Below are 15,000 nucleotides of genomic sequence, written 5' to 3'. Positions count from 1 at the left end.
TGTTTTGGTCTTAGTCCTATCCGAAGATCGGTCTATGAGCTCTGAGCTCGCTCCGTAATAGGGAAGACTGTTTGGGTGACCAGTAGGCGACCGAGGTGAATTACACACACACACACACACACACACACACACACACACACACACACACACACACACACACACACACACACTCACCTAACATTTTCACGGCCCTAAAAGACACACTAAATGTCCCTTTCTTCCTAACCAGTGCTGCTTACACCATCCACTCTTCAATTCTTTAAGGATCGTTCTCATTCCATTGCCTTTAAATACCACGTCCCCTCTCCGAGCCAATGTCTCCTTGTCCCATACCTCCATCCATTCTTCCTCCTTTTCCTCCCTGTTTTCCTTTTCCTCTTCCTCCTATGTTAATGCTCCTCTTTCCTTTGTGGCGCCGCAGGGACCGAAGCACCTGCTGCCGCAACTCCAGTGACGCCATCCTCAAGCCAAGGGGACAGCTCTGTGACGTCACGCCACCATATTAACATAGGAAGGAACTCTGAGCCATGGACAATGGGCCACTCTGTTCCTGAGGGAGGGGAGGGGAAGAGAGGGGAGGGAAGGAAGAGAGGTTTTGAACTCTCTCTTTCTCTCAGACTTACCTTGCCTCACTCAGCCATCCATCGCCTGCCTCTCACATCCTCTCCACTCTTACACTGTTCACACTCTCACCACATCTCCTCTCCCGCATCTTCACGTCGCATTTAATTTCACGTTCAATTATACATACAAATTCTTTTTAAATTCTTAAGTTTAAAAATTGTAAGAGTGCTTTACAAGAGTTCGGAATAATCTGGATATTTAAAAACACAGCATTGCAGTCGGAGATCTTGTGCAGCTGTCAGAAAGACATTGATAGGGCAAAAGAAAAAGAAAAGGGGGGAAAAAAATGTTACTTACTTTATTGCATTCATAAGCGACAAAAATAAGTGTTGGGAAATTTTCATCTATTAATTTGTGAACACTGCAGCCCTTAAAAGTATTCCACGAAGGACAGTGAATCCATTTATAGTCTGCATATCGTTGATGACGAAACCAAACACCACCTGTCCACCTGCCACTTGCCACCTGCTCTGCCAGGAATGTGAGGCATGTAGTACGTCTTTCATGTGTGACCGGCAAGGGATACAAGAGAGAAGGAGGAAGACAACAACAACAACAACAACAACAACAACAACAACAACAACAACAACAACAGCAGCAGCAGTAATTACTAACAACAATAAAGATAAAGATGAAAAAGGAAGTTGGAAAAGAAGGAGAAGAAGAAGAAGTTCAAGAAGAAGAAAAGAAGAAGTAGAGGAGGAGGAGGAGGAGGAGGAGGAGGAGGAGGAAGGAGAAAGACGAAGAGGAAGAGGAAGAGGAGTAGGAGGAGAAGGAGAAGGAGAAGAGAAGAAGGAGAAAAGAAGAACAGCAATAACAACAAAATTAAAAGAACAAGAAAAAAAAAACAGGAGCAAAAACAAGACCAAAAAAAGAAAAAAAAACGAGAAGAAGAAGAAAAATTAACACTACCGATTGAAAAAAAAAAGAAAAAAAGAAAAAAAAAAAAAGATTGACAAGAGAAGACGGTTCAAAACAGGGACAAAGTAGAGATCGTTCCTGAGATGTCAACTGTCGCCTTCCACCAACAGAAAACGGTGAAGTGAAGGGTGTAATATAAACTCCTATTAATTAGCAGCCGCCATCCACGTCCCTTTGTACCCCGAGTGACTGAAGGGCGCTCACTCACCGACATCCTTTGTAAATTTCATCAGTTAGCGCAGAGTAATGAAGGCCTCGGTGCTGTGAAGGCGTGATAGATAGACAGACAGACAGACAAACAGGCACAAACAGACAGACAAACAGACAGACACAGCAGACATAATTTTTCATCTTTTCTTTTTTTTTTCGGGGGAAGGGGGATGGGATTTGTGGTTTATTGGTGTTTTTTTTTTTGTACACCAATTTCTTTTTTTTATTTCATCGATTTTTTTTTATTTGTTCACCGAGAAATAAGAGTTTCTTTCTTTGCCTGCCGAGAAATAAGCACTTTTCTTTTGTCTGGCGGGAGATTAGCACTTTTTTTTCACTTGTCGAGGGGAGAATCATTGTTTTTATTTAGTAGTTTTATTTTTTTTGGTGAGTCTCTCTTATGCATTCAAAAGAAAAGACAGACAAACACCCAGACAGACTGATAGAAAGGCAGAGAGATAGATAGATATTGCGCACTTCGTCATATAGATAAACGAAGTCAATGTTTGTTTGGAGGCCGGCGTGACGTCACACTGAGGCTGCGTGTCACCTCAAGGCCGATAGAATGCAAGCCGCGATGAGTCAACCACCGCGAGTATTAGTCAGTCGCTCTAGAATTAACTGCGGGATGAGTTTCTACAGCAAGGTGTAGGAGAACCGGCGCAGGAAAGGTAAGCGATTGTGCAGTAGGTGCCAAGACAAGGAAGTTATAGGAGTGTAATAAATTCACCATACGAACATCTTAAGAATTACGTTCCCTTGAGAAGTTATATTAGTCTAAGTTTTGTTATGTTAGTTCAGGTTACATTAGGTTACGTTAGGCATACGAGTGTTGTAAATCCCTTTCACAAATATCTCGTTCTAAATATTAGGTATGTTCTTGATGAATATTATTAGGACAGGTCACTGTTCTGCAAGCTCTTTTTTTTTTATCGCCGTCTAGTTCGATTGTATAGGCTAATATGTCATGTTAGGTTAGGCTGTGACTATATCATGTTAGACTGAGTTGGATTGCCGTTGGGTTGGGTCAGGTTTGGAAAGTGTCATGATGGAAAAATTTGCTTGGGGTGAAGATTTTATTGCAGAATTATCGTGGATGAGGTTTTCTTGGTTATGGCTGACTCGGAAGGAAATCTATGAAAAGAGACTTGGTGACTGAAATTAGAGTATCAATGATAAAAATCCTGCTTAAAAATTGAAGAAAAGAAAAGTAACGTAGTGATGGAGGAAGAAGAAGGCAAAAAAGAAAGAAGGGGGATCATATATACACAAAGCTGGGAAAAATGGGATGGGGGAGTCGAAATAAATTTGTTGAATAAAATTTGAAAGAGAATACAGCGTCATGGCGTTGTCTTTCAAGTCTAGGTAAACAGCACTCCACAGTCGGTCAGTGTCATGAGTTTGGCCTTTGTATTGGCACTTCCTGATTTAATTTGTGACATTTTCTCTCACCGTCCCTTTCTGTCCATATTTGTTACTTTGATGTGATTGTTATTCTTTCTTTCATTCGTCTCACCTCGCGCTGTCAACGAATGTCTTTTCTTCTTTCTTGCCATTCTTTTGCGTCGAACCATCTGTCTTTTCATCTTTTTTTCTTTGTTACTCTTTCCTTTGTATTAAGATTTGGTAAAGTAATCTTGTAGGGTTGGCGAGTCTTTATCCTCTCTCTCTCTCTCTCTCTCTCTCTCTCTCTCTCTCTCTCTCTCTCTCTCTCTCTCTCTCTCTCTCTCTCTCTCTCTCTCTCTCTCTCTCTCTCTCTCTCTCTCTCTCTCTCTCTCTCTCTCTCTCTCTCTCTCTCTCTCATACGCTGTTTGTTAAGTGTTTGGCACCGCTCATCAGTAAAGGGCGATGAGCTCGGAACTACAATCCTTGTGTCATGATTAATACTTCTTTGTGTTCACGTATACCCTCAGCGCCGCCTTTGATATTTTTGGAGTATGCGGATGATAGTCACTAACAGTCAAATACAAAAAAGAAAAAAAAAAGTTGGGGAGTAAGTGTTAAGAGCTTAGACAGATTTTGTAGCCGAGATGGAAGTTAGTATTAATTAGATAACAGACTTTTGGCTTTGAATTACCCGAACTGTCTTTAACTTGCACTATTTTAAAAGGAAGATTTAAAGACACGTATATTTTAGATAATATTCTTCATACTCTTTAGTGATGCAAATTCAATGGGGCTTTTTTTCTGAAGTCATATTGTTTTAAGCCAGTGCTGCTATTACTTGAAACGAAAGAGGCGAGGCTGCTGTGTGGGAGCAAAGCTTTTAAACGGAGATGGAACATGGCATTAAGTAAATAAAAGGTGCACAAACTTCTTATAAACTCTTGTGTTCTCTCTTTCATCATTTGTTAAGGTTCAGACATTCATTTGAACCACAGCTATCAACTTAATTATCCTACATATTCCTGCCTCCCTTTCTATCCCATATATGCATCTAAAATGAGATGAGAGACTTTGAGCTAATTAATGTGTGTGTGTGTGTGTGTGTGTGTGTGTGTGTGTGTGTGTGTGTGTGTGTGTGTGTGTGTGTGTGTGGAACAGGAATGCAATACTGGGAGGCAGTGAGGTGGATTAATGAGTAGCGGAAGAAGACTCCTCATGTAGCTATGTTCCTAAATACACGCCTAGCAATTTTTGGAAAGAAGGTTGATTTGCCACTTCTTTTTCTCCTAGCTTATCAGTCATTCAAATAAAAGACAGTGTGTTTTCGAGTAGTATCTAATCTTGTGTAAGAGATTAAGGTAAACGTATTTATTGTAAAGGTGATTATAAAAATACAAAAATTTAAGATATTTTTTTTATTTTTTCAGTTAGTGGAAACTGACACGTAACATAACAGAAAATCATAATGATAAGATTGGTTTCGGAGCGTCACCGATCCCGAAGGATTGTCTTCGTGCATACTGTCAGGCTGAAGAAGTGCGTGACTGATGGGTCTTCAGCCTAGATCATTTGCAATACTAGTAATAATGTTCATGATTTATCTACACTCAATTCTCTTTAACTTCCATAAAATTATAACTGTAAAAATATATGGCAACCTTTTAGCACCAGCGCTAAAAGAGAACTTTACAGCGGGAAGCTGAGTGCTGCGCGCCACCTTTCAGTGGGCGCCGCGGGAAACAAGGCTTGTTAAGGCACAAGTGGGTGTCGCCGTGCTGGCAGACATGTAGGTTAGGGCAGACTTAAAATACGGGTTGGTGGCTGCTTGTTGAGACAGCCTGAGCTATGCTAAGACAGCCTCAGCAGCAACATAGCTCGGCGCCGCCACTCGAGGGCAGCCCTCAAGTGGCGAGCACCATAACAACCTTGGTTACGGGCCTTGTGCGGCACACTACCCGGACCCGCTCCGTCCAGTGTGTGTTGCGTGGCTTGCCAAGAACCAGGCAGGACCTCCTTCCTTGATCACGTCCCACCAGGACTTTGCGTCGCTCCCGCCGAGCTTGAAGGAGGAGTGTTCCACCAGCCACACCGCCACGAGCCTACTAGACACAGAGGACGAAGCGCCAGAGCAGAGTCAACACTTTCAAAGGATGTGTCGCGGAGGAAAACATTGATGCCAGAAGGCCAGTGTTGCTTTTACATTACAAATTAATATGTTCACTTTATACATTAAAAGACGTCGGGTTTACAATGTGAATAATAATGAACAACTAACAGAAACACAAAGTGTGCACGAGTATGTCATACTAACACAGTGTACGTATTGTGCGTAAGCGTGGCGAGATCCGGGGAACTGCAGGGTTGGGCTGCTTTCATGAGCCGCCTGAAAGTCGCCAAAGCCGCCACAATACGGCCAGGAAAAAAATGCAATTAATTATTTTACAAATGTTCATTCCACCGGTCTGATACTTGCGATGAATTGATGAAAAAGCAAAGCAGAAGATTTGTGTTTGTTGTAAAAATGTGCAAAATCTCGTTAAGACACCCGGTGACTACATGACGACGCAGGCGGCGCCGCAGCAAAGTGGCAGACACACGGGTACCATGGCCATGCCGCCTTTGGACTCCGAGTGAGAGGAGCTCTCCTTGTAGCCCGCTGAGCGCTCCATCCTCCATTTGGCCTTGCCCCGACGACGACCCTCCTTCAGTGTCATGGTCTGTGGAAGGGAAGCACGTGTGTTGTTAATCGTGTGTGTGTGTGTGTGTGTGTGTGTGTGTGTGTGTGTGTGTGTGTGTGTGTGTGTGTGTGTGTGTGTGTGTGTGTGTGTGTGTGTGTGTGTGTGTGTGTGTGTGTGTGAGAGAGAGAGAGAGAGAGAGAGAGAGAGAGAGAGAGAGAGAGAGAGAGAGAGAGAGAGAGAGAGAGAGAGAGACAGCACATGGGTGGTAAAGATGAATGAGACTCACGTGCATAGTCTCGTGGAAGTCGTGTCCCGGAGGATAGTAGACTGGGGGCCCGGCCTTGTTCTTGGTGGGCTCTGCTTTAGCCTCCGCCGCCGCCACTGCCTTTGCGTCTGCCTCTGCCCGAACCGCCACCTGCAAAGGCCAAAATAGGTCAAAATTAAGCTCAGCCGCGCCTGGGATATTTTCTCTGTGTGAAGAGTGGGCCCCTAGTGGTGTGAGGATGTATAGTGTCAGTGAACATTGATATTGTTTTCAATTCTGACTTTCTGAATTCTGGAGCACTGTGGCTGCGAGGGAAGCAGTGTCGATTATTAAAGTCTGATGGGCGATGGATGAATTTAAAAGGAAAAGAAGGAAGAAAAAGAAAACTGCTTAATTGTCACGTTCCAAAATTTTAAACGAGTTTATTCAGTTCCGGAAATGTCAGAAATTAAGATCCACTATTGAAATGATATAGCTTACACACACACACACACACACACACACACACACACACACACACACACACACACACACACACACACACACACACCTGGTTATTGCTGGGCAGAAGGGGTTCATGGTCGGCTGGATCGTCCCCTCGCCTTGGACTGCGGCTTGGGAGTCCGGGACCGTCCTGTGGAGAGGAACACAGAGTGAGTTATAATGATGAACACTACTTGTTTGCTTCCACTAGCTGGCTGGTTGGCTGGCTGGCTGGCTGAAAGTTCTACTGACATGTTGTACTAGATACGTTTCTTGTGAGTGAACGCAGTGGAGTTTCAGTGCCTAGGATTGAAGCTTGTCCGAACCATTGAGTTTCCTTTATATCTTTTTATGACTGGTAGGAATGCCATGATTTACGCCACCTTATCCTCCTCGATTCTCGCCATCTACTTTTTCTCTCTTTTCGGTCTCTACCTGCCACTTTCTAACTTTTTCTTTCTTTCTTTCTTTATTTATTTATTTTTTTTTTTTCGTACACTACCTATTCTTTCTTTTCATCCCAGCTCTGCTTTCCATTTTCCTCCGTGCATGGTTGCTCACATTTCCGCCTTATGAACTTCTTTCTCCTTAATTCGTTAGTTTTCCATCTTTTCGCATCCTACAACCTCTCTTACAGTCTCCTCTTTACGTAGTTCCCGCATACTCTGGTGCTCCTTTATCCTCCCGCAGCCCCATCTAGTTTCCACGCCTTGTCTTCTCTCACCTCTTGAGTAATATTATCAATACTGTACACCCTTTCATTCCTGTTGTGCCATGGTTTGGATCATATTCTGACTGAGACACTACCCCTATTTTCAAAAAGTTCTAGTTGAAGTGACGGGTTTTAAAGATATTTTTACCGTTATAAGTGACAGGCCAACATAATTTCTACGTTATTCACTTGAGAAACACTCGTAAAAACTCAGCAAATCACATCTGTGGCTTTTGAAAATAGTCTTGATGATAGAGGAAAGCGTTTCAGAATACAACCAAATGTTCTGAGTGTGCGTGTTTCCAGTGCCAAGATCGACAGGAGCCGCCTGTTGTACTCACTCCCATCCTATCCAATGTTTCCCCCATACATCTTAAGACTCAGATCTGCCGACAGTCTCCTTCAAGATCTAACAGATGTTGGACAGTGCCAGTAGATGAGAGCAGTGAGAATTATATGAAAGCTCTATGCACAGCGGAAGAGAAAGTGTCAGGCGAGTATACTGTTACCAAGACTGTACACGTGCCCCTCAGAGTACTTAGGAGGAGGCGTCCATACATCTACAGAGAGACAGGAAGGTGACGCGGACATACGCAGGACAGGACGGTGTTGGACATGTCACTGTCACTACAGGACGCACGTTTACTAATGACTGACGTGACTATTCCTGTCGCCGCCACCGCCGTCTGTTTTAAAGCTGAGCATTATCATTTTGTTCTCTCTCTCTCTCTCTCTCTCTCTCTCTCTCTCTCTCTCTCTCTCTCTCTCTCTCTCTCTCTCTCTTTCTACGGGCGGTAGTTGCGGCGACAGTATATAGCGGCGCTGACGGTCCACACTGGCTTGGCTGAGATGAGGCTTGTTTGTGGCTTTCGATTGTCTTATTTAACCGAGGTCTGTTTTCATAGGTCATCATCATCATCATCATTCACTATAGTTGTTATATATTTTATTGTTGTTGTTGTTGTTACTTGTTAGTATTCTATGCGTTCCTGAATTCGAAGCGTTAGGAAATATTTTGTACAGTATTTGTGCTAATTTTAGTAGTGTATTGTTTCTGACCGTTGCTGTACTCTTGATGATAATGATGATAGTATTAAATGATGAAAATAATAATGATAGTATAAGTGAAACAATATGCTCTCATCATGAGACAAACAGACGTAGGTAGTAACAACGTGCCGCTAAAAATTGCTTAGCGAGTGAAGATTCAAGTAGGTGAACCGCAGTGTGGAGCGTCAGGCCGCCGAGCCACACAGGTGAGTGCTAGCTAGCGTTACCTCGACCGATGGCGGAATGTGGGAATGTTTGCGTAAGGTCATTTCATTCTCTGCACTTGTAACGTATTGCTGTAAAGTGGGAAATGCTGTTAAGTTCATGGCACTGGTCTGTTTTAGCTTCCTATTTTTTCTTTGCACCATTAAGGACCTCAAGAAAGGTAGAGGGGATAGGAAAGATAGGATGGAAGACTTACCTCAGAATCAGAAAAGGAAGTCATGAGGTCATCTACGCGGCGAGGAATCTTGCCGTTGTCCTGTGACTTAATGGGCGAGGTGTTGGGGAAGGGCAGCGTCTCATTCCTGGGTCGTCGGACGCGTTCCAGCGAATCCGAATATGACGTTCTGGACACATTGGTGACGTAAGTCACGTGTTGGGGCGAGCCCGGGCTTCGGGGCTCCGGAGACACTGACCGACCGCGGCTTGAGTACGGAGTGGAAGTGACTGGTGGCGTGTCACCATCGGGGCCTCCAGGATAACCACCAGTGTGGGTGGTGCGTGTGGTGGTCTTGTTGATGGTGATAGAAATTGAACCGGGGTGTCCGGGCTGGCCAGGCTGACCGGGGCCGTCGGGGCTGCTTGGACCGTCTGAACCTACGGGTTCACGAGGCTTACGCGGGTAGCCTGGATCATCGCCGGGGCCATAAGGTCCTCCTGGGCCACCTGGGCCATACGGTCCTCCTGGTCCACCGGGGCCATGTGGGCCAGAATGATTCACGTTGGTGGTGTCGGTGCGATTGATGGTGCGGCTGGTGTGGGAGTGGATGTTGTAATTAACTGAGGAGGATGGTTGACCTGGCTGGCCTGGCTGGCCTGGCTGGCCTGGCTGACTGGGAGGGTCAATAGGACTAATCTGACTGGGCTTTTCAGGCGGGCTGACGGGATGACCAGGGTGGCCTGGCTGGCCTGGCTGGCCCGCGTGCGTTGTGGTGGTGGTGTGGGTGCGGTGCGTCGTGTGTGAGTGGAGGCCAGTGTGGGTTGAGGGTGGCGCCACTTGAAGTGCTGGCTGGGACCCAGGGACCAATCCGGCAGGAGGGGGAGGAGCTCCTTCAGGGAGGGGCTGGCCGGGCTGGATGGTGTAGTGATAAGAGTAATGGTATATGATAGGCTGTGTCTGGACTTGTGAAGAAGGTGTAGGAGAGGGAGCTCCCTCGCTTGGTGGCACTGACTGGGCGCTGGGCACATTCACATAGTTGAGAGGCGGCAGTGGCTGCACGCCAGACTTCCCTGTGGTGTCCGTCCCTCCGTAAGTGTAGATGTAGGCAACGCCGGGCTCCCGCGGTGACAGTTGTGGAGGAGTAGGCATCGGGATGGGTTCCTTCCAGGACTGGCTTCCCGGAGAGACCTGTAATACAGAACACAGTGAGGGATGAACGAAACCTTGGCGGAATGGATCTGCAACACTACGTGAGAAGGGACCCATCCTGGCTCTCCTGTGAGGCTCTCAATGTGTCACCTGGCTGGGTTAAGCTTTCAGCTTTGCTTCATGACTTGTTATTTGTAACTGACTCAAACAACATTTGTAAAATGTAAATATTGCAACTAAAGATTGAGATAAGTCACTAATGAAGAAGCAGTTTGCCCAGCGGCTGAGCGAGATTATAGAATCAGGAGGGAAAATGCCGCTCTGAGACAAGTCTCGCTCTGTTACAGTTGTGTGGTACTCAGCACCATGCTGCTGAGCAGACTCAGGCTCTAAGTTAGAGAACAGAGTGAACTGAGCTTGTAGGTAATAGACACTTTAGTATGAAATACAAAGAGAAACCCAGGGAACTAGAAACGGGCCATTGCCCCATGCTAGGCACTAGTGTGGTCAGGCCGGGCCAGCAGACAGCGTGAGAGGTGCCCGAAGGGGCCTGCCACCCTGAGCTGTCACTCACGTGCGGAGCGCCGGCATAACCTGGCCAGTACACTGCACACTGTAGATGCGGCTGGCGGGGGGACTGCGGCCCACGCTGTAACAAGACAGTCACAGCCTCCTGTATTCTCTGATTAGGAAGTGCTGCGAGGGGCGGGGCGCCAGGCACACCCTCAGCTCCCCGGTCAGAGCAGTGTATGGTGGCTCACTAACGTGACAGATATTAATACCCAATTCCTGGTGCTGTGATTAATATTCAGTGCCTGGTAGTGTGAGTTTCACAAGAGAACTTATTTCTAAATTTAGTCATGTTGCCGATGATTAGTTTTGACAGAAAATTATTTACTAATGTAAAGAAATGAACTTGCAGTCAGTTGGTCACAAAATATAAATTTGGCTCCCCAATAAATGGTTTAAGCCTATAACATTTGCATACAAAGCTGGTCTGGTTAATGAGATTACTACTACTCCTATTAGGTATAATTAATATCATGTACGAGGGGTAATACCGTGGCAGGATCAGTGATTAATGATTAAGCTCCCAGTGCTCGCGTGTGAGGCCACGTGTTCGCGGCGTGAGGGCGTCATAGACAGAACACCGCCAACCGACACTGGGGCGTGGAGAAGCGATCAGAAAATTTTGAGGCGAAAGTAAATTAGTGAGGCTCCTTCACGGCTCTCACAGACCTGCCAGCGAAACAAAGCTAAAGGAACACCAGTGTCCGTGCAGGGGTGAGACTCACCTGTGGAGGAGAGGAGAGCGTCGATGTGGTGGAGGCAGACGTGGAAGTGTGGTGGTGGCGCTGCAGCGTGTCTCTCTCCTGGCCTCCTCCTCGATGCTCATCTGTTATCAGTGGTGTTGAAGGGCGGCACGAGACACACATGGCACCGGCAGAGGAACGGAGAGAAAGAACAGATGTATGAACTTGTACGGAGGGTGACCTTACTGTACTTGTTAAGGACTGCTATGTTTTAACATCTTAGAGAGAGAGAGAGAGAGAGAGAGAGAGAGAGAGACCTTCCTACCGTTGGGGGGTGGCTGGAGTCCTGTGCCTCGTACGTCTTCTCGAATCTGTTGCGCCACACGATGCGCCGCACCTCGCCGCTCTTGGGGTCGTCGAAGTCCTCGTTCCTGTGAGACACAAAGATTTCCTGTGGTGATTGTTTCCTTAACCCCTCCCCATTTTTCCCCCTCCACCACAACACACACACACACACACACACACACACACACACACACACACACACACACACACACACACACACACACACACACACACTTGGTAACAATTTTAAGACAGACATATATAAAAAGTAAATAAAGATGGAATGAATAAAGAAAAAATAGAAAAAAGAAACTAATAAAAACTCAACGAAATTCCAAAGTTGTGATTTTACTCAATTACTATTCCTAGTCAAATTTTGATTAAATAGTTTCGAATTTGTGTTGATTTGATACTCTATGATGAGATGTTTGTAATAATAAGTGAAATATGTTCTGGAATATCACTGTAGTCAACCAATATGGAGGAAGGCACAGAAATTTTAATAATGCGAGAGCGTAATGGCAGAGGAAGAAGGAAGAGAAGCGAAAACAAAGAATGGAGATGAAAGAAAAACAATAGAGGAAACGAAGAGGAGGACCGAATCAGAGGTGGATGGATTGCATAAGGTAGGTAGGAATTGAGAGAGAGAGAGAGAGAGAGAGAGAGAGAGAGAGAGAGAGAGAGAGAGAGAGAGAGAGAGAGAGAGAGAGAGAGAAACACTATGGGAGGATGATGCGCAGTGCCTAACATATAGTTGCGGTGAAGTGTCAAAAATCGACCCCCATAAACACGTGGGAAAAACATGTGTGAAGAAAGGAGGAGCAGGAGAAAGAGAACAAGGAAGAGAAGAAGGTGGAAGAGGAAAATACTTAAGAGAAGCACGAAGGGAGGTTACTTACTCGTATTTGGTGGAGGTGTTGGCGGAGGTGACCGTGCCGTTGGTGAGGGAGGAGGTGCGGGGCTGCGGGGCGGTGGTGGTGCCTGTCAGGGTTGGAGCAGATTAGTGGCACGCAAGGAATGCACTCAAATACACGCACCTCGAGGTATCTTTTGTGCTTCAATCCTCTCTATTGTCGAGTCCGAATTAGAGCTTAAAAATGAATTGAAAAGAACAGATCATTCAAAGAGATTATTGTTGATTATTATAAAGACTGTCGAGTTAGGGTTGGGTTAAAAGATTTCATTATTACTGTTATTATTAGGTCTGATTCATTTTCCGTTTTGTCTTTACTATGTTACTTGGTAATTTTGTATAACTGTGAAGGTCAATGAATAACAGTGAAGGCTTTTACGCCACGAAGAAATGAAGTGGAATGATGACTACGCATAACACTGAAATAAAGAAGAAAGAAGAACCATCACCACATAATACCCAACACACACACACACACACACACACACACACACACAAACATACATGCTTGAAACACCCCAACTCCACCCAGCATGCCCGGCCGACACACGGACACACACAATCCCAGCTTTAGTGTGTGCCCTCTGCGTGTCCCCGTCAGGTACTCTGCCGAGCCTCAGGTGAAGCCTCCACCTCGACCACTAAAGCAAAGATAATGTTGAGATCGGCGCCTCGGCTTCCTTGTGGCTCAGCTTACTGACTGTAGAGGAAAGGGTGGCTCATCTCAGCCTCCAAGCAACATGGGATTTTGTTTGGCTTGGTGACGGAGGCACGGCCGAGGGCGTTAGTACTGTACAGGAGCAACGCACACAACAAACTGTACAAGACACACACATAAGCACGCGTATGCACACACACACACACACACACACACACACACACACACACACACACACACACACGTCAAATCTCACTGTTGTCGCAGATCCACATCTAGGCGCACTTGGCCATAAAACAAAGCTATTCAAACGGTGGGAATCAACATAACAGGGGGCAACAAAGGAAAATAAAAATGAACCACTACTGTTGCGCCTGGCGGGGTAGCAAGGCCAGTGGAAGGGCAAAAGGGAGAGGGAAAGGGGAGAAGGGGAGGGCATGCCCTGCTTTAAGGCTCGTTTCTCCTCTAAAAGGGGGAAAAATATCACTCCACAGGGTATGACCTCCGCATAGTGGCTAATAGCCTTTTCTTGTGGTAAAGGAGAATGGAGCGGGACGAGGAGAGCAGCAGGGCCACACAGGCACGCCACACAACATCCAACATCCACTTACTCCCTTCCTTTACCGGCACTTCAGGCTGACTCGCCGCGCTACTGTGGGACTCCGTGGTCTTCTTGGTAGTGACGATGGTCGTGGTGGTCTGCTTGGCCGAGGTCTGTGATGGAGACACAGGGGCCTCCACTGGCTCAGGCTTGACCTGTTCCGTTGTAAATACCACTTCTTTTTTTGACCTTGTGGTGCTCGCCGGGCTAATAGGCGCTGCCGTTGGGGGAGGCGCCTTCTCCTCAATGGCTTTCACAGGAACTACAGTCTCTTTGACCTCGACGATTCTCTGACCTTCCACTGCCTGTTGCTTTGTCTGCGATCCCTCCAGCGAATAGATAAGCGAGTCCAGCTCGTTGATGTTCTTCCGCAGGCGTCCCAGCGTGGAGTAGTCGGTGGTGATGGTGGTGGAAGATCTCAAGGTGTCCGTCTTGAGGGAATCTGAATCCCCAGAATCCCGCGTCGGCTCGTGGGTCCCTTCCCTGCCTGTGGGAGGCAGGGCGAGGGTCAGCTCCCTGCCACCCACCTCCACTACTCACGCACGCCCACATCCACCACTGTTGCGCACAAGCACCACAAGCATGTATGTGTCACCATGCACGTCACACACACACACACACACACACGCACGCACACACACACACACACACACACACACACACACACACACACACACACACACACACACACACACACACACACACACACACACACACACACACACACACACAAGTTATCATGCATTACCACAGGCATCATGCCTCTACAAAGAGCATGATTCTTTGTTTATATGTCGTGTTGTATTTCCCACTGGTCTGATACAAGAATGTGTTAGTGTATACATCCTCTCCTCTTAATTCACACCCAACACACATAAAAACCAAACGCACAAACCAGGCAATACTTTTTAACTGCCCAGTCGTGGTCACTGCCACTGCCATGGTGGTTCATGCCTAGAGGCTAAGCAAGCATTGAGGCAGTCCCGAAGTGAATCTGCTGTCGGGAGGAACATGTTCTGTGGAGTGACTCCTATTGTTGTGAGGCAAAGGGAGGCTCTGCCACTACCGTTACCTCGTCATACCACCTTTTTCACTTTCAGCACCGCCTCGCCGTTCTACCATCACCTCTGCCTTCACCTTGCCTAACTGTTTCTAAAACTACCACCACGAAAAGGACAGAGATTAGCACTATCATCCTCATCAACACAGGGAAAGGGTTCTGCCGTCGCTGTCTCTCTACAGCTAGATGACAACCATGTTGAGGGGCGCGGGTTGCTGTGTTTCAAGCTTGCCTCATCACACAATTTCGTTCATCGCAACTCAAAACATTACAAAGCACTACTTACACAGACACACACACACACACACAC

The 15,000-nt window shown here is 46.4% G+C and overlaps 1 protein-coding gene and 1 long non-coding RNA gene across 2 annotated transcripts in view; one reads left to right on the top strand and one right to left on the bottom strand.

The window, feature by feature from the left end:
* Positions 1-1,267, top strand: part of LOC123516521 — a 27,322-nt gene extending 26,055 nt beyond the window's left edge. The window contains exon 3 of the long non-coding RNA XR_006678212.1: positions 422-1,267. This is a non-coding gene — a long non-coding RNA (uncharacterized LOC123516521). The remainder of the gene's footprint in view (positions 1-421) is intronic.
* Positions 1,268-4,541: 3,274 nt separating this feature from the next.
* Positions 4,542-15,000, bottom strand: part of LOC123516519 (collagen alpha-1(XI) chain-like) — a 75,388-nt gene continuing 64,929 nt past the window's right edge. The window contains 10 exon segments of the mRNA XM_045275940.1: positions 4,542-5,858; positions 6,106-6,234; positions 6,635-6,718; positions 8,751-9,899; positions 10,435-10,509; positions 11,156-11,226; positions 11,229-11,256; positions 11,439-11,544; positions 12,358-12,439; positions 13,641-14,117. Of these exon segments, the coding sequence (XP_045131875.1) occupies positions 5,694-5,858; positions 6,106-6,234; positions 6,635-6,718; positions 8,751-9,899; positions 10,435-10,509; positions 11,156-11,226; positions 11,229-11,256; positions 11,439-11,544; positions 12,358-12,439; positions 13,641-14,117 (2,366 nt within the window). The 3' untranslated portion in view covers positions 4,542-5,693.

The sequence above is a fragment of the Portunus trituberculatus genome, chromosome 41 (assembly GCF_017591435.1).
Source record: "Portunus trituberculatus isolate SZX2019 chromosome 41, ASM1759143v1, whole genome shotgun sequence".
Lineage (NCBI taxonomy): Eukaryota > Metazoa > Arthropoda > Malacostraca > Decapoda > Portunidae > Portunus > Portunus trituberculatus.
This window is presented reverse-complemented; position numbering and strand designations above follow the sequence as displayed.